Source organism: Mauremys mutica, chromosome 15 (assembly GCF_020497125.1).
Source record: "Mauremys mutica isolate MM-2020 ecotype Southern chromosome 15, ASM2049712v1, whole genome shotgun sequence".
Taxonomy (NCBI): Eukaryota; Metazoa; Chordata; order Testudines; family Geoemydidae; genus Mauremys; species Mauremys mutica.
In genome coordinates, this window is record NC_059086.1 from 30,498,528 (window position 1) to 30,517,785 (window position 19,258).

Here is a 19,258-nt window from a genome sequence, read left to right on the forward strand (position 1 = left end):
CCCTCCATGGCTAATGTACTTTTAGCTGATTGAGAAGTCTCTTTCCCTTGTCGGGACCTGCCAAACAGCTGGGGGAAACTGAGGCAGATGGCTCAGGGTTGCAGCCCTGGAGAGCTGAGGGGACGGAACAACTGCAGCCTTTCTGGCAGCTTAAACCTTTCTGCTTCACTAAAACCTTAAGCCTTTCGGCTTAACAAAACATATCAGTTACTCCTGCCACCATGAATGCCTAATGCTACTGCTAATATCTTACTGGTACCACGTATTATAAGGTCAACCCTAAACAACAAAGCCCCTTAAACTCACAGAGCACTTTAAATAATGCCATTGCTCTTTAGTAGTCTTTATTTTGCAGAATTAAACTGCAAAACCTTTGGCCAGGAGAGAAAAAAACACCTCCAAGACAAAACTCTAAGTCAAACCACAGCACGAAACAGCAAATACTGGGACCACTGCCAAGAAACTTTCTTAGCATACACCTTTTACAGGGCATGGGGGCTTAATCCCTCCTTCTATGTTGAAACTTAGTTTCCTTACCCACCAAAATATTGGGGCACACTTACTTCCTAGGCTGGTGTGTTTGTACGTGTTAATAACTTATACATACATATTAATAACATTCAATTATTTTTACATCGGTTAATTTTGTTTTTTCAGTTATTTTGGGTTTTGGCCTTGTGATGTACCTGTTAAGTTTACAAAGGGTATAAACTTAAGAAATCCCCTGTGCCAACCTGCTTTAACCCATTTTTTATCTACTGATGTTAAAGGTTGCAGCCATATGTAAAACTCATGCTTTAACTCGTTACTATTTAGGTAAAAGGTTTCAAACATATGTATGCAAACTTTGCCAGTTGGGTTAAAGGTCCCAAACATATGTTAACTTTGCCTTAGTTCAACATACAAAATGTGGCCTGTAGGTCCCTTGCGTTACAGCCAAACTACTTTAATATAACCTATTATAACCTATTATAATAAAACAAATAATTAAAACCAGAAAAAAAAATTAAAAATCTAATATATATATAGGCAAGCAAGAAGGCTAGCCCAAGAGGCCACAGGAGCCACTGACAGTCCCCGCCGGTACTCCGATGTGTCTGCCACCCAAGTGAGCCTGCCTTGGCGACAGATGGTCCTTTACACCAAGAAGCACTGCAATATTCAGGTTACTCCCAGTCCCAAAGGGCCAGTCACTTACTCTACGTCATTTGCACCTTTGATCTCACACCAAAGACAACACTTGTAGCCAATCCTATAAGAAACTATATACTGTGACAGGGTCAGGCCAGATGGCTACAGGAGAGTGTTAGAAGGCAGCTATATTAGTCCCAGATTAAACAGGTCCCTTTTCCCTGGGTAAGGTAACAGGGGCAGTTCCAGAACAAGCAAAGGAACTTGCTGCAACCAATTAAGGCAAGCAGGCTATTTAGGACACCTGGAGCCAATTAAAAAGTAACTGCTAGAATCAATTAGAACAGGTTGGCTAATCAGGGCACCTGAGATTTAAAAGGACCTCAGTTCAGTTTGTGGTGTGCATGTGAGGAGCTGGGAGCAAGAGGGACTAGGTGCTGATAGTGGGAAGTTGTACTGCTGGAGGACTGAGAAGTACAAGCATTATCAGACATCAGGAGGAAGGTCCTGTGGTGAGGATAAAGAAGGTGTTGGGAGGAGGCCATGGGGAAGTAGCCCAGGGGGTTGTAGCTGTCGCGCAGCTGTACCAGGAGGCACTCTAGACAGCTGCAGTTCACAGGGCCCTGGGCTGGAACCCGGAGTAGAGGGTGGGCCCGGGTTCCCCCCAAACCTCCCAACTCCTGATCAGACACAGGAGGAATTGACCTGGACTGTGGGTTCTACCAGAGGGGAAGGTCTCTGGGCTGTTCTGCGACCCACATGGTGAATCTGTGAGGCGAGCAAATCTGCCAATAAGTGCAGGACCCACCAAGATAGAGGAGGAACTTTGTCACAACTGGTGTCAGGGGTGGGATTTGGTGTGCACAGTATGGCAGAAGAAGGATGGTGATTTTGTGTTTTTTTTTTTTCACCACAATAGATGACATAGTGCAGGCACTGATAGAAGCCAAGGCTGGGCAGCAGGAGGCTACCCGTGTCCAGGCAGTCGCCCATCAGGAGGCAGTGCAGCTGCAGCAAGAGACTAATCGCCTGCTGATGGACCAGGCTGCTTAGGACCAAGCTATGTTGTGGGAACTGGTAAACCAGGTAAAGACCCTTACAGAGCTGAACCACGGCCATGATGGGACGCAGATCATACGGGCCAACCATTGGCTGCAGAAAATGACGGGGGAGGATGACGTAGAGGCATACCTTCTGGCCTTTGAGAGGACAGCCCTACGGGAAGCCTGGTCTCGAGATCAGTGGTCTGGCATCCTCACCCCATTCCTGTGTGGGGAGGCCCAGAAGGCCTACCATGATCTGCCTGAAGAGGCTGCAGCAGACTCCCCCCAGCTGAAAGCAGAGATCCTGGCCAGATCTGGGGTAACGACCGCAGTGCGGGCCCAGCGGTATCATGAGTGGAGGTACCAGGAATACAAAACCCCGTGGTCCCAATTGTATGACCTCATTCATCTTGCACGAAAGGGATTGCGAATGGAGTCCCGGAGTCCAGAAGAGATACTAGAGGTTCTGGTCATTGACCGATACATGAGGGGACTACCGCCAGACCTTCATGCCTCAGTAAGCCAGAACAAACCCAACACCTATGACGAGGTTGTTGCACTGGTAGAAAGGCAAAGGACGGCGAGGGAGCTGACCCGCCCAGTTAAGGAAGAGGCACCCCGGGTTAAACTAGCAGCACTAAGCCCTAGAGCTCGGGTGACTGGGCCACCAGGAGGGCCCAGGTGGAAAAAGAGAGGGGCTGAAGGCCCACCAGAAGCCACAAAGAGTTGGAGCACTGAAGGCGAAGAGGATCGTGATGTTAGACTGCCCAACCAAGAGATGGGGGAATGCCTAGGGCCCCATACAGATCTTATGCCTGCGGGGAGTGGGGACACATAGCTGCACAGTGTCCCAATGCTGAGGAGCCGATGCAGTGTAACCTGGGGAACTGAGCAGACCCATGCTCCCTAATCTACCTTGTGGGGGGTCTCACTAACCCCACATATGTACACCAGACCAGTGAAACTGAATGGGGTAGAGACCACGGCACTGGTTGATTCAGGGAGTGCTATCATGCTTGTCTCGGGGAAGATCATGAAGCGTAGTCAGCTGTTGCAGGCTAAGCGTACGGGGATAACATGCGTCCATGGGACAGTTGGTTATTACCCCACCATCCCAGTAAAAATCGAGATCCAAGGGAACACTACTGAGGTAGCAGCAGGTGTAGTCCCTAAACTCCCATACCCATATCCATGCTCATAGGAAGGGACTTCCCAGGGTTTGGAGACATACTCCCAGTAGAGGCATTGGAGAAAGAGGGGAACCCTGAAATTAGTGAGGCATCCACAGCCGACTGTCAACCCCCAGTCTTCTCTGAAATATCCCCATATTTGTTCTCCACTCCCAGACAGGGTAGAAAGACAAAAAAGGAAAGAAGGGCAGTTAAGGTCGTCGGAACCCAAATACTGACCCAAAGCCAGAGGGTCGCTCTCGTAGGTAGGCGGACCTGAGCAGCTGAAAAGGAGGTCACCCAGGAGGGAGAAGCACCCGAGTCTGACCCCCACCCTAACGCCTCTGAACCAGTAGAGGCAACAGAGACTGGGCCCCTAGATCTCAGGCAGATTAGCCCCAGGAGAGGAAATTTTGGATGGGACCAGGCTGAAGACCCAAGGTACGACAACATCAGGAAGGAGGTGACCAAAATAGATGGTGTCCCCGTGGAAGGGAAAACCCAGGGCCAGGACCCTACTTCATAATGAAGAAGGATCTCTTATACCGGGTTGCACCAGTACAGGTGCAGAAGGTACAGGAAATCCTAGTACAGGGGTAGGCAACCTATGGCACGCGTGCCGAATGCTGCACGCGAACTGATTTTCAGTGGCACTCACACTGCCCGGGTCCTGGCCATCGGTCCGGAGGGCTCTGCATTTTAATTTAATTTTAAACAAAGCTTCTTAAACATTTTTAAAACCTTATTTATTTTACATACAACCATAGTTTAGTTATATATCATAGACTTATAGAAAGAGACCTTCTAAAATGTTAAAATGTATTGCCGGCACGCGAAACCTTAAATTAGAGTGAATAAATGAAGACTTGGCACACCACTTCTGAAAGGTTGCCGACCCCTGTCCTCAAAAACACCAGAACACTGTATTAAGTCTCGCCGATAGTCATCTTTTTGGGGGGCATTTGGGGGTAGAGAAGACCCTGGCACGAATCCTACGACGGTTCTTCTGGCCCGGAGTACATGAAGAAGTGTGGAGATACTGTGTGTCCTGCCCGGAGTGTCAGCTGCACAGTCCCCATCCCCACCTGAGGGCACCTTCAGTACCCCTTCCCATCATAAAGGTCCCCTTTGAGCGAATAGCCATGGACCTAGTGGGACCGCTGGAGAAGACGGCTCGGGGCCACCCCAATATATACTTGTTGTTTTGGACTATGCTACTCGCTACCCAGAAGCCGTCCCCCTGCGGAACACAGCCTCTAAAACGATAGCCAAAGAGCTGGTGGGGATCTTTGCCTGAGTGGGGCTACCAAAGGAGATATTAACAGACCAAGGAACCCCATTTATGTCAAAGCTAATGAAGGACCTTTGTACGCTGCTCCATATACATACCCTGAGAACTTCAGTCTACCATCCGCAGACTGATGGGTTGGTAGAAAGGTTTAACCGAACCCTCAAGGCTATGATAAGGAAGGTGGTAAGTCGGGACGGGAAGGATTGGGACACCCTACTGTCCTACCTTATGTTTGCTATCCGGGAGGTACCTCAGGCCTCAACTGGGTTTTCCCCCTTCGAGTTATTATACGAGCGTCACCCCCGTGGCATACTAGATATCGCCAAAGAGATCTGGGAAGAGGAACCCAATGAGGGGAGAAATATAATAGAACATGTAATATAGATGCGAGACCGGATAGCTCAGATCACCCCTATTGTACGGGAACATTTGGAAAAGGCACAGGAGGCCCAGAGAACCTATTACAATCGCCAGGCAAAAGTCCGACAGTTCCAACCAGGGGATCGGGTTTTTTTGAGTAACAAATTTTTTATTTAATTTCCTCCCAGCGAGCTACAAGCCACGAGCAGACATTCGACAGCTATTCCTTTCACCCAGCTCAGCCTTTCTTTTCTTCTGCTCTGTTTTTACATTAAACACCCGACTTACAAAACTTTATGGATTACAATGGTTAGAGATCATTTTGCTATTTCTTAGTTGTAGTAAACCTCCTTCGTGTTTGTGAATGTATTTTCTGGCAAAGTTTTTATTTTTAAAGCCAAACTGCGAGCAACTCTTGCCCTTGTATTATTTATCTTAATACTTAAAATATAACTTAAGTTTTAAAATAAAGAGCTTGACTTCATTATTGGCTACCCTATATAATAAACTGTATAATGAACACTTTGCTGTTTTTAACTTTGAAAGTGAAGGTGACCCTTCCCAGAAACCAACAGGAAATAACACCCCAAACCATTTCCTACACTTATTTTAACCAGTTCAAAGAAAACAACAGAGGGATGGGGGGAGTTCCCCTCTGCTCCCTCAATGGCTAATGTACTTTTAGCTGATTGAGAAGTCTCTTTCCCTTGTCGGGAGCTGCCAAACAGCTGGGGGAAACTGAGGCATATGGCTCAGGGGTGCTGCCCAGGAGAACTGAGGGGACTGAACAACTGTGGCCTTTCAAAAAACAAAATTAAAAACAAAAAGAGAGAAAATACATCTGGAACTTAGGCTTTTGCTAGATTTAAAAAACCCACTTACGAAAATTAAACATCAAGAATAACCTTCTTGAGGTCCAGCTTAAAGGTTACAAGCAAAACAAAAAGCATTTGGGGTTAGCACAGAAGAGTCCACAAGCCAATAAGTAATGAACAGAAATAAACCTAATTGCGTCTTTCTAAACATTCCTGATCTACTTACATATCTGGGTTGTGAAATAAGTAGTTCTAGGTAGGATCTGATGATTTTCGTATCTGGCCTCCAGCTTCTCACAGCGTAACTGCTCCCTGTTCCTCTCTTTCCTGGAGAACAACAACAGCACACAAAGGGAAAGTGTTTTCCGAATTTTAAGACATTCTAGCCTTCCCCTTGGCTCTTTTGGTCAGGTGCCCACTCCCTTCATTTTATCTAGACTTCTTTAACCCTTTACAGGTAAAGCAAGTAGAGAACAGCTACCAAGAGGGACTTTATAACTAACTGGCTGGCTGAGTGTCCATAAAAGGGAGCTACACCCCGCCCTTCATTTATCGCAGTCCTTTAAGGCTAACCCAGGCTTAGTGACCTACAGGAAAAGAAGTAAATAGCCAATATTTGTGTGGTAACCAATCAAAAAAGGTACCTTGGAGTGTTCTGTCACAAACCCAAATTTTTGTTTTACTCCAAGCAACCTACTTTAATAGGGAACCAAGCAATTTTCCCTAGTCCCACTTTTCAAAACATCACCATCATCCAGTCTGACCCAGCCTATCAGAATTTAATGATCCACATTTCCTGTCTATATTCCCCTGCTGGGGTTACAGTTAGAGTCATTATTGGCTTGTAAGTAATTGGCTCCACAGGTTACTTTATTTCTGTTGATGCCACCATACCAGTGGGGATGGGAACTGATGCTTCGTCCTCCTTTAACTTATTTTCTTTTTTTTTTTTTTTTTACAATTTGTGTCACTGTCTGCACCTCTGTGCTTTTTCTTTCTCTTTCTCTCTCTCTTTTAACAGTGGGCACTTTGGCACTGCTACAAGTCTCATCTCTCTAACATGTCACAAACATTTTTCAACTCCCTGATTCTTTTCAACAGCTGACCACATTTTGATGTAAAACTGCCCAGCAATTTTAAGCTGGCAGCCCAGCCGCTCGCTCCTGCCAAAAGCATGTTTCCTTTCCTGCTTTCTGCACCTGATACTGACTTCTTTCTCCCTTTTGCTTGAACTCCTGCTTCTCTTGAAAAAGGACTAATTGCTTTTCCGACACGACATGTAGCTAATTTGTTAACTCCTTCAAAGCCTTTTCTTTTTCCTTCAAAGTTTGCTGGGTTTCTTTGAGTAACTTGAATTTTTTATTTAATTTCCCCCCAGTGAGCTACAAGCCATGAGCAGTCGTTCGACAGCTATTCTTGTCACCAGCTCAGCCTCTCTTTTCTTCTGCTCTGTTTTTACATTAAACCCCTGACTTACAAAACTTTATGGATTACAACGGTCAGAGATCATTTTGCTATTTCTTAGTTGTACTAAACCTCCTTTTAGTTCTTCTTCACGCAGCGCACAGTAAACTTGTGGAACTCCTTACCTGAGGAGGTTGTGAAGGCTAGGACTATGACAATGTTTAAAAGGGGACTGGATAAATTCATGGTGGCTAAGTCCATAAATGGCTATTAGCTAGGATGGGTAAGAATGGTCCCTAGCCTCTGTTCGTCAGAGGATGGAGATGGATGGCAGGAGAGAGATCACTTGATCATTGCCTGTTAGGTTCACTCCCTCTGGGGCACCTGGCATTGGCCACTGTCGGTAGACAGATACTGGGCTAGATGGACCTTTGGTCTGACCCGGTACGGCCATTCTTATGTTCTTATGTCCTTTGTCTTTGTGAATGTATTTTCTGGCAAAGTTTTTTAAAGCCAGACTGCGAGCAACTCTTGCCCTTGTTTTACTGATTTTAACACTTCAAATAGAACTTATGTAGGTTCTAAAATAAAGAATTGGCTTCACTATTGGCTAGCCTAGATAATAAACTGTATAATGAACACTTTGCTGTTTTTAACTTTGAAACTGAAGGTGACTCTTCCCAGAAACCAACAGGAAATAACACCCTAATCTCTTTTCCACACTTATTTTAACAAGTTCAAAGAAAACAACAGAGAGGTGGGGGCGAGTTCCCCTCTGTTCCCTCCATGGCTAATGTACTTGTAACTGATTGAGAAGTCTCTGTCCCTTGTCGGGACCTGCCAAACTGCTGGGGGAAACTGAGGCATGTGGCTCAGGGGTGCAGCCCTGGAGAGCTGAGGGGACTGAACAATTGCAGCCTTTCTGGCGGCTTAAACCTTTCTGCATCACTAAAACCTTAAGCCTTTGACTTAACAAAAACATATATCACTTACTCCTGCCACCATGAATGCCCAATGTTACTGCTAATATCTTACTGGTACCACATATTATAAGGTTAAGCTTCAACAACAAAGCACCTTAAATTCAGGAATCACTTTAAATAATACCATTGCTCTTTAGTATTCTTTATTTTGCAGAATTAAACTGCAAAGCCTCTGGCCAGGAGAGAAAAAACCACCTCTAAGACAAAACTCTAAGTCAAACCACAGTACAAAACAGCAAATACTGGGACCACTGCCAAGAAACTTTCTGAGCATACCCCTTTTACAGAGCATGGGTGCTTAATCCCTCCTTCTATGTTGAAACTTAGTTTCCTTTCCCACCAAAAATTGGGGTACATTTACTTCATAGGCTCGTGTGTTTGTACATGTTAATAACTTATACATACATACAATTGGAATCGATATGAGCACGCACTCGAAGAAGAACTGATGCTTCGTCCTCCTTTAACTTACTTTCTATTTTTTTTTTATTTGTGTCACTGTCTGCACCTCTGTGCTTTCTCTTTCTTTCTCTTAACAGTGGGCACTTTGGCACTGCTACAAGTCTCATCTCTCTAACATGTCACAAACATTTTTCAACTCCCTGATTCTTTTCAACAGCTGACTACATTTTGATGTAAAACCTCCCACAGATTTTAAGCTGGCAGCCCAGCCAATCGCTCCTGCCAAAAGCGTGTTTCCTTTCCTGCTTTCTGCACCTGATCTCAACTTCAGTCTCACTCTTGCTTGAACTCCTGTTTCTTTTGAAAAAGGACTAATTGCTTCTCTGACACGATATGTAGCCAATTTGTTAACTACTTAATAGCCTTGTCTTTTTCCTTCAAAGTTTGCTGAGTTTTTTGAGTAACTTTAATTTTTTATTTAAATTCGCCCCAGAGAGCTACTGCTTTTACATTAAACACCTGACTTACAAAACTTTATGGATTACAATGGTCAGAGATCGTTTTGTTATTTCTTAGCTGTACTAAACCTTCGTATTTGCAAATGTATTTTCTGGCAAAGTTTTTTAAAGCCAAACTGCGAGCAACTCTTGCCCTTGTTTTACTGATCTTAACACTTCAAATAGAAATAAAATAAAGAACTTGACTTCACTATTGGCTAGCCTAGATAATAAACTGTATAATGAACACTTTGCTGTTTTTAACTTTGAAACTGAAGGTGACCCTTCCCAGAAACCAACAGGAAATAACACCCCAATCTCTTTTCCACACTTCTTTTAACATGTTCAAAGAAAACAACAGAGGGGTGGGGGCGAGTTCCCCTCTGTTCCCTCCATGGCTAATGTATTTTTAGCTGATTGAGAAGTCTCTTTCCCTTGTCGGGACCTGCCAAACAGCTGGGGGAAACTAAGGCAGATGGCTCAGGGGTGCAGCCCTGGAGAGCTGAGGGGACAGAACAACTGCATCCTTTCTGGCAGCTTAAACCTTTCTGCTTCATTAAAACCTTAAGCCTTTCGGCTTAACAAAAACATATATCAGTTACTCCTGCCACCATGAATGGCCAATGCTACTGCTAATATCTTACTGGTACCACGTATTATAAGGTTAAGCTTCAACAACAAGCCCCTTCAATTCACAAAGCACTTTAAATAATACCATTGCTCTTTAGTAGTCTTTATTTTGCAGAATTAAACTGCAAAACCTCTGACCAGGAGAGAAAAAAACACCTCTAAGTCAAACCACAGCACGAAACAGCAAATACTGGGACCACTGCCAAGAAACTTTCTTAGCATACCCCTTTTACAGAGCATGGGTGCTTAATCCCTCCTTCTATGTTGAAACTTAGTTTCCTTACACACCAAAATATTGGGGCACACTTACTTCATAGGCTGGTGTGTTTGTACGTGTTAATAACTTATACATACATATTAATAACATTCAACTATTTTTACATCGGTTAATTTTGTTTTTTCAGTTATTTTGGGTTTTGGCCTTGTGATGTACCTGTTAAGTTTACAAAGGGTATAAACTTAAGAAATCCCCTGTGCCAACCTGCTTTAACCCATTTTTTATCTATTGATGTTAAAGGTTGCAGCCATATGTAAAACTCATGCTTTAACCTGATACTATTTAGGTAAAAGGTTTCAAACATATGTATGCAAACTTTGCCTTAGCTCAACATACAAAATGTGACCTGTAGGTCCCTTGCGTTACAGCCAAACTACTTTAATATAAACCTATTATAACCTATTATAATAAAACAAATAATTAAAACCAGAAAAAAAAATTAAAAATCTAATATATATATAGGCAAGCAAGCAGGCTAGCCCTAGAGGCTACAGGAGCCACTGACAGTCCCCCCCGCCCTGGTACTCCGATGTGTCTGCCACCCAGGTGAGCCTGCCTTGGTGACCGATGGTCCTTTACACCAAGAATCACTGCAATATTCAGGTTACTCCCAGTCTCAAAGGGCTAGTCACTTACCCCATGTCATTTGCACCTTAGATCTCGCACCAAAGACAACACTTGTAGCCAATCCTATAAGAAACTATATACTGTGACAGGGTCAGGCCAGATGGCTACAGGAGAGTGTTAGAAGGCAGCTATATTAGTCCCAGATTAAACAGGTCCCTTTTCCCTGGGTAAGGTACAGGGGCGGCTCTAGACCCCAGCGCGCCAAGCAGGCGCGTGGGGCGGCCATTTCCCGGGGGGGCGGCATTTGGCTCCGGTGGAGCTCCCGCCGGCATGCCTGCGGCAGGTCCACTGGAGCCCGGGATGAGCGGACCTGCCGCAGGCATGACTGCGGCGGGTCCCCTCTTCCCGCGGCTCCGGTTGAGCTCCCGCAGGCATGACTGCGGCAGGTCCGCTCGTCCCGGGCTCCGGTGGACCTGCCGCAGGCATGCCGGCGGGAGCTCCACCGGAGCCGCGGGAAGAGGGGACCCGCCGCGGGACCGGGGAAGGGCGGCGCAGCGCTCCACGCTGCTTGGGGCAGCCTACTTTCTAGAGCTGCCCCTGGTAAGGTAACAGGGGCAATTCCAGAACAAGCAGGAACTTGCTGGAACCAATTAAGGCAGGCAGGCTAATTAAGACACCTGGAGCCAATTAAGAAGAAACTGCTAGAATCAGTTAGAACAGGCTGGCTAATCAGGGCACCTGAGATTTAAAAGTACCTCACTTCAGTTTGTGGTGTGCATGTGAGGAGTTGGGAGCAAGAGGCACTAGGTGCTCATAGTAGGAAGTTGTACTGCTGGGGGATTGAAGAGTACAAGCATTATCAGACACCAGGAGGAAGGTCGTGTGGTAAGGATAAAGAAGGTGTTGGGAGGAGGCCATGGGGAAGTAGCCCAGGGGGTTGTAGCTGTCGCGCAGCTGTACCAGGAGGCACTCTAGACAGCTGCAGTTCACAGGGCCCTGGGCTGGAACCCGGAGTAGAGGGCAGGCCCGGGTTCCCCCCAAACCTCCCAACTCCTGATCAGACACAGGAGGAATTGACCTGGACTGTGGGTTCTACCAGAGGGGAAGGTCTCTGGGCTGTTCTGCGACCCACATGGTGAATCTGTGAGGCGAGCAAATCTGCCAATAAGTGCAGGACCCACCAAGATAGAGGAGGAACTTTGTCACAACTGGCGAGAGGTGGGATTTGGTCTGCACAGCGCGGCGGCAGAAGGAGGGTGATTTAAAAAAAAAAGTTGTTTTTTTTTCACCGCAATGGATGACATAGTGCGGGCACTGATACAAGCCACGGCTGCCCAGCAGGAGGCTACCTGTGTTCAGGCAGCCGCCCAACAGGAGGCAGTGCGGCTGCAGCAAGAGACTAATCACCTGCTGATGGACCAGGCTTCTCCAGACCGGGCTATGTTGTGGGAACTGGTAAACCAGGTTAAGACCCTTACAGAGCTGAAACATGGCCATGCTGGGACAAAGATAATACGGGCCAGCCATTGGCTGCAGAAAATGACGGGGGAGGATGACGTAGAGGCATACCTTCTGCCCTTTGAGAGGACTGCCCTACGAGAGGCCTGGCCTCGAGATCAGTGGTCTTTCATCCTTGCCCCATTCCTGTGTGGGGAGGCCCAGAAGGCCTACCATGATCTGCCTGAAGAGGCTGCAGCAGACTCCCCCCAGCTGAAAGCAGAGATCCTGGTCAGATCTGGGGTAACAACTGCAGTGCGGGCCCAGCGGTATCACGAGTGGAGGTACCAGGAAGACAAAACCCCGCGGTCCCAATTGTATGACCTCATCCATCTCGCATGAAAGTGGTTGCGAATGGAGTCCCAGAGTCAGGAAGAGATACTAGAGGTTCTGGTCATTGACCGATACATGAGGGAATGACCGCCAGACCTTCATGCCTCTGTAAACCAGAACGAACCCACCACCTATGACGAGGTTGTTGCACTGGTAGAGAGGCGAAGGACGGTGAGGGAGCTGACCCACCCAGTTAAGGAAGAGGCACCCTGGGTTAAACTAGCAGCACTAAGCCCTAGAGCTCGGGTGACTGGGCCACCAGGAGGGCCCAGGTGGAAAAAGAGAGGGGCTGAAGGCCCACCAGAAGCCACAAAGAGTCGGAGCACTGAGGGAGAAGAGGATCGTGATGTTAGACTGCCCAACCAAGAGATGGGGGAATGCCTAGGGCCCCATACACATCTTATGCCTGCGGGGAGTGGGGACACATAGCTGCACAGTGTCCCAATGCTGAGGAGCCGATGCAGTGCAACCTGGGGAACTGGGCAGACCCATGCTCCCTAATCCACCTTGTGGGGGGTCTCACTAACCCCACATCTGTACACCAGACCAGTGAAACTAAATGGGGTAGAGATCACGGCACTGGTTGATTCGGGGAGTGCTATCACGCTTATCTCAGGGAAGATCATGAAGTGTAGTCAGCTGTTGCAGGCTAAACGTATAATGATAACATGCGTCCATGGGACAGTTGGTTATTACCCCACCATCCCAGTAAAAATAGACATCCAAAGGAACACTACTGAGGTAGCAGCAGGTAAACTCCCATACCCGGTGCTCATAGGAAGGGACTTCCCAGGGTTTGGAGACTTACTCCCAGTAGAGTAAGTCTTTCTTGGAGAAAGAGGGGAACCCTGAAGTTAGTGAGGCATCCACAGCCGACTGTCAACCCCCAGTCTTCTCTGAAATATCCCCAGATTTGTTCCCCACTCCCAGACAGGTAGAAAGACGGAAAAGGAAAGAAGGCCAACTAAGGCTTTCGGAACCTGAATACCTACCCAAAGCCAGAGGGTCACTCTCGTAGGTAGGCAGACCCAAGCAGCTGAAAAGGAGGCCACCCGGCAGGGAGAAGCACCTGAGTCTGACCCCCACCCTAATGCCTCTGAACCAGTAGAGGCAACAGAGACTGGGCCCCTAGATCTCAGGCAGATTAGCCCCAGGAGAGGAAATTTTGGATGGGACCAGGCTGAAGACCCAAGGTACGACAACATCAGGAAGGAGGTGACTGAAATAGATGGGGTCCCTATGGAAGGGAAAACCCAGGGACCAAGACCTTACTTCATAATGAAGAAGAATCTCTTATACCGGGTTGCACCAGTACAGGGGCAGAAGGTACAACAGATCCTAGTACCTCAAAAACACCAGAAAGCTGTATTAAGTCTTGCCCATAGTCATCTTTTTTGGGGGCATTTGGGGGTAGAGAAGACCCTGGCATGGGTCCTACGATGGTTCTTCTGGCCCAGAGTACATGAAGAAGTGTGGAGGTACTGTGCGTCCCGGAGTGTCCGGAGTGTCAGCTGCACAGTCTCCGTCCCCACCTGAGGGCACCTTTAGTACCCCTTCCCATCATAGAGGTCCCCTTTGAGCGAATAGCCATGGATCTAGTGGGACCCATGGAGAAGACGGCTCGGGGCCACCAATATATACTTGTTGTTTTGGACTATGCTACTCGCTACCCAGAAGCTGTCCCCCTGCGGAACACAGCCTCTAAAACGATAGCCAAAGAGCTGGTGGGGATATTCTCCCGAGTGGGGCTACCAAAGGAGATATTAACAGACCAAGGAACCCCATTTATGTCAAAAGTAATGAAGGACCTTTGTACGCTGCTCCATATACATACCCGGAGAACTTCAGTCTACCATCCGCAGACTGATAGGTTGGTAGAAAGGTTTAACCAAACCCTCAAGGCTACGATAAGGAAGGTGGTAAGTCGGGACGGGAAGGATTGGGACACCCTACTGCCCTACCTTATGTTCGCTATCTGAGAGGTACCTCAGGCCTCAACTGGGTTTTCCCCCTTCGAGTTATTATACGGGCGTCACCCCTGTGGCATACTAGACATCGCCAAAGAGATCTTGGAAGAGGAACCCAATGAGGAGAGAAATATAATAGAACATGTAATACAGATACGAGACCAGATAGCCCGGGTCACCCCTATTGTACGGGAACATTTGGAAAAGGCCCAGTAGGCCCAGCAAACCCATTACAATCGCCAGGCAAAAGTCCGACAGTTCCAACCAGGGCATTGGGTTTTTTTGAGTAACAAATTTTTTATTTAATTTCCCCCCAGCGAGCTACAAGCCACGAGCAGACATTCGACAGCTATTCCTGTCACCAGCTCAGCCTCTCTTTTCCTCCGCTCTGTTTTTACATTAAACACCTGACTTACAAAACTTTATGGATTACAATGGTCAGAGATCATTTTGTTATTTCTTAGTTGTACTAAACCTCCTTCGTGTTTGTGAATGTATTTTCTGGCAAAGTTTTTTAAAGCCAAACTGCGAGCGACCCTTGCCCTTGTATTATTTATGTTAACACTGAAAATAGAACTTACTTAAGTTTTAAAATAAATAACTTTATTTCAGTAATTTGCTAGCCTATATAATAAACTGTATAATTAACACTTTGCTGTTTTTAACTTTGAAACTGAAGGTGACCCTTCCCAGAAACCAACAGGAAATAACACCCCAAACCATTTTCTACACTTATTTCAACCAGTTTCAAGAAAACAACAGGGGGATGGGGGCGAGTTCTAATACCTACGTAACCAGCATCACGGTGAGCCAGACTGAGCCCAGCTCGGGATTCGTCACAGTTCAGCTGAGACACACGGACCTTGGCACAAGCTGGGACTTGGCCTCCCAGCATCACACCTGCAATGGAGGAATGATCTGCCGTGTCTTTGCAGGTTGCTCTGCTGTATTGGACATTCTCAGGGCTGTGGGGATGGAGATCCTGGAGTGAGACAGAGCTGTTCTGAATTTGTACAGCACCTAACACAATGGGGTCCCGGGGCATGATTGGGACTCATAGGAGTACCGTGATGCACCTAATAAATCTTGTACAGCACATAGAACAATGGGACATTGGTCCATGCCTGGGATTCCCAGGTGCTTTCAAAACACATAATAAATAATATACAGCGCCTAGCATTATGAGGTACTTGTCCATCCCTGAGGCTCGTAAGCGCTACCAGAAGATTAATAATAAACAATTGGGCTGCTCAAAAAAATTCTGATGGTGAGTTTTCAATTGGAAAATTCAGTTTCCTTTAAATGGAAACTGGGATTGTGTCAATTTGGATGAAATTTTGTGTAATTTCATTTTTCCTTCTGAAAATACTTTGTTTTCCAGTTTATTTTATAGTCTATTCTATTATACATTACATTAGCTATGATGATATATGATTATACTTACATATTAAGTTATAAGTTACATATAAAATAAACCATTCCCCTTTCTGCCTTCTACTTGGCTTCTCCTGTCTCAGTCCCAGGAGCCCGGTGCCCCCTGACCCCTCTGTCTCCTGCCCTCTTTCAGTAATGGCGGAGTTAACAGTCAATATGCCTTCACCACCGCACTGCCCCATGGCACCTGCAGCAACCCCCAGGATGTGGCCACCTATCTGCACAAGCACCAGCTAAAAGCGATGAGAGAGATGATTCGCCCGTTTGGTGCCCTGTACAACCCGCCCAGCGGGAACATCGTGGCCACCCGGCCAAAGGAAGTGATTAAACCGCGTGGGAAATACACGGAGCACAGTGAGTGGCATCTGCTCTCCAGCCCAAACAGCCTTGTGGCCCAGCTCACAGCCAGGACCTACGGCCAGAACAGCTGCCTGATCTTATTCACCTTCAATTCACCCTGCTCCACCAAGTATCTGCGCGAGGCCGGGCGCTCCAACATCATGGGGATGACTAGCGCTGCCTTCTCGGCCATCGACAACAACTTCAAGGCCTTCGTGTTCCAGAAGATCTTCGACTATGACATGAAGCCTGAAGTGACCCGCCAGGCCCTGCTGCAGGCCTAGCACCGGCTGCGCGATGTGCCCCTGCTGCGCTGCGACAATAACGGCTGCTAGGACTGTGCCGGGGATGATACGCCCAACCCCTGCCTGGCTGGGCAGATATAGACAGTGGAGCGGGGCTGGGAACTGAGTGCGGCTCTTTCTGCCACTGGCCTCCCCCACTGCCCTGCACTTCTGGCTTGCTGAGTATAATAGAAACACATCCCAACCAGGCACCAAACTCCAATCCAGAACCCCTCTGATGTGTGCCCTAATCTAGAACCCCATCGCTGGGAGTGCTCCAGTGTAAAACCCCATCCCCATCTCTGGTTGTACACCAGCCTAGGAGCCCATCCCTGGGTGTGCTCCAGTCTGTGATCTAGAAGCTCGTCCCTTTCCCCAAGTGTGCTCCAATCCAGTCTAGAAGCCATTTTCTTGATGTGGACGTGACTTTGCCTTTCCACACAGTGTCTGGCCATTGACCCCCGAGGTGTCATAAAGTTTCCTCAGGGCTGTTTGTGGTGTGTCCAGCCCAGAGACAAAACTTACCAAGGTTTGCACTGATCTGGGATCAGGAGGAAGCTCTCAGAGAGCCAATATTCAAATATCCATCCTGTTCCCTTCCCCCTGTGGCCAGCAGCCCCCGCCCTAAAGCCTCTCCCAGTCAGTCGGGCCAGCAGGAAAGCAGCCCGGCCCTTCCCAGCTGCCTGTGGAAGTGCTCTAAAAACCCTGTCTGGGAGCCTGTCATACCAGGTGTGGGTGTGAGCAACAGTCAGCAGAGACACGGACCCTTCACCACTCACTGTGGAGCCCCAGGTGAGCCCCCCTAACCAGTGATGAGCTGCCAAATTTTTAACAACGGGTTCCCTCCTCCCTCCAAAATTTTAACAACGGGTTCCCTCCTTCCCCCCCCCCCTCCGTGGGGGGGGGGTCGTGCCCCATCCAACCCCTCATGTTCCTTAACACACACACTCCGAGACCCCTGACCCATCCCCCCCTTCCCTGTCCCCTGACTGCCCCTTGCCGCCCCACCCAACCCCTCTTCTCATTCTCAATGGCCCCCCAGAACCCCTACCCCATACAACTACCCCTTCTCTCTGTCCCTGAGTGCCCCCACCACCTCATCCAACCCTGCTCTTTCCTGACTGCTCCCCGGGACCCTTGCCCCCATTCAATCCCCCTGTTCCCTGCCCTCTGACTGCCCTGACCCCTATCCACCCCCCCACAACCCACCCCCTCCCTGCCCCCTTACCACACTGCCTGGGGACCGGGTCCACTCTGCCAGAACCACGACCGGCGCCGCTCGGCCCGACTCCCCGGGCCAGCGCTGGGCTGGAGGGAGCCGCGGTCTGGGACCGGGAGCTGCTGAGCCAGCCGCACCTCCCCTCCCCCTCCGCGCCCCAGCTTACCTGCTGGCTGCCTCCATGCTGCTTGTTCAGGCTTCCCGCGAACATCTGATTCGCGGGAAGCAGGGGAGGGGGAGGAGAAGGGGGCGGGGGAGGAGAGGAGTGGGCGGAATTTTTGTTAAATTTAGCAGCCCTTAACAACCGGTTCTAAAATGGCTGCTAAATTTAACAACGGGTTCCCGCGAACCCGTGCGAACCCGCTGCAGCTCACCCCTGCCCCTAACCCACACTTATCCCTGCCCCACAGAGCCCCGGAGAGTCTCCCTGCCCCATTGAGCCACAGGGGAGTGCCTCCTGCCCCCCACCTCCTTCCTGCCCATAGAAACCCTGATCACTCCCCCCTGTCCCTCACCTCCTCCTGCCCCATGTAGGACCAGGGGAGTCTCTATTGCACCCCACCTCCACCCTGTCTCAGGGAGACCTCTCAGGCACCCATCTAGCTTATCCCAGGGCACCTCAGCAGAATTCTCTCTGCTCCCCATTTCCCCTCTTCTGTTGGGAGCCTAGCAGGGGCTAGGCGATGTGTGGGTTGGGAGGCTCTGGGTTTGTGCCCCAGGCTTAGAGGTGCTGATGCTTCAGAGTCTTGTGCAGGTGCCGGGATGGATGCCCAGGGCTGGACTCCTGCTGCTGCCCCTTCTCCTCTGCTTTGGGCCAGAGACCGCCAGGAGCATCAATCCAGCTGCGCTCAGAGAGATTGTGGATTATGTGAACCAGTGAGTGACCAGCCTGGGGTTTGTCTCTGTCCTTCTCCACCCCTGTAGCCCAGCTGTGAAGAGCAGCAGAGAATGGCCCTGGTTGGATCCCACTGGCTTGTAGGGACGCCCAGCAAGGTCAGGGGACCCCACTGTGTCCAGCTCTGCCCAGACCCTGACCGTAGTCGGAGAGCACCCAGCGTGCCCGGTGATGAACTCACCCCTGACTTGGATGACTAGATTAGTCTTGGAGATTCTGGGGGTGCAGAGGGGAAATTGAGCCCAGAGCTGGGAGAGGGGTGATTCTGGAGGTCCCAGGAGAGATGGAGACCAAAACTGAGAGGGGTTGATAATGGGGGTGCAAAGGGAGATGAAGCTCAGAGGTGGGTTGTTTCTGGGGGTGCAGGGGCAGATGGAGCCCATGGCTAGGAGGGGGTGATAATGGAGGTGCAGGGTGAAGACTGACCCCACACCTGGGAGGAGTGATTCTCAGGCTGTAGGAGGTGGGGCCCAGATATGAGGAACAGTGATTCTGGGGGTTCAGTATGGAAATGGAGTCTACGACTGGGAGGGGAGATTATGGGGGAGCAGAGGGAGACTGGACCCATCTGGGAGTTGCTGATTCTGGGGGATCTGAAAGGAGATGGGAGAGGTGATTCTAGGGGTACAGAGAGAGCTGTAGCCTGGACATGGGGGGGGATGATTATTGGTTTAAAAGGGGGAGATGGGGGCATATCCATGAGGGGTGATTCTGGCGGTTC

At 48.7% G+C, this 19,258-nt stretch overlaps 1 protein-coding gene across 1 annotated transcript; it reads left to right on the plus strand.

The window, feature by feature from the left end:
- Positions 1-2,604: 2,604 nt before the first annotated feature.
- On the plus strand, positions 2,605-18,519 carry LOC123349967. The gene is made up of 3 exons (XM_044988302.1): positions 2,605-2,744; positions 15,934-17,215; positions 18,397-18,519. Exons 1-2 carry the CDS (start codon positions 2,605-2,607, stop codon positions 16,421-16,423), a joined length of 630 nt encoding a protein of 209 aa, XP_044844237.1. The 3' UTR covers positions 16,424-17,215; positions 18,397-18,519.
- The last annotated feature ends 739 nt before the right edge of the window (positions 18,520-19,258 follow it).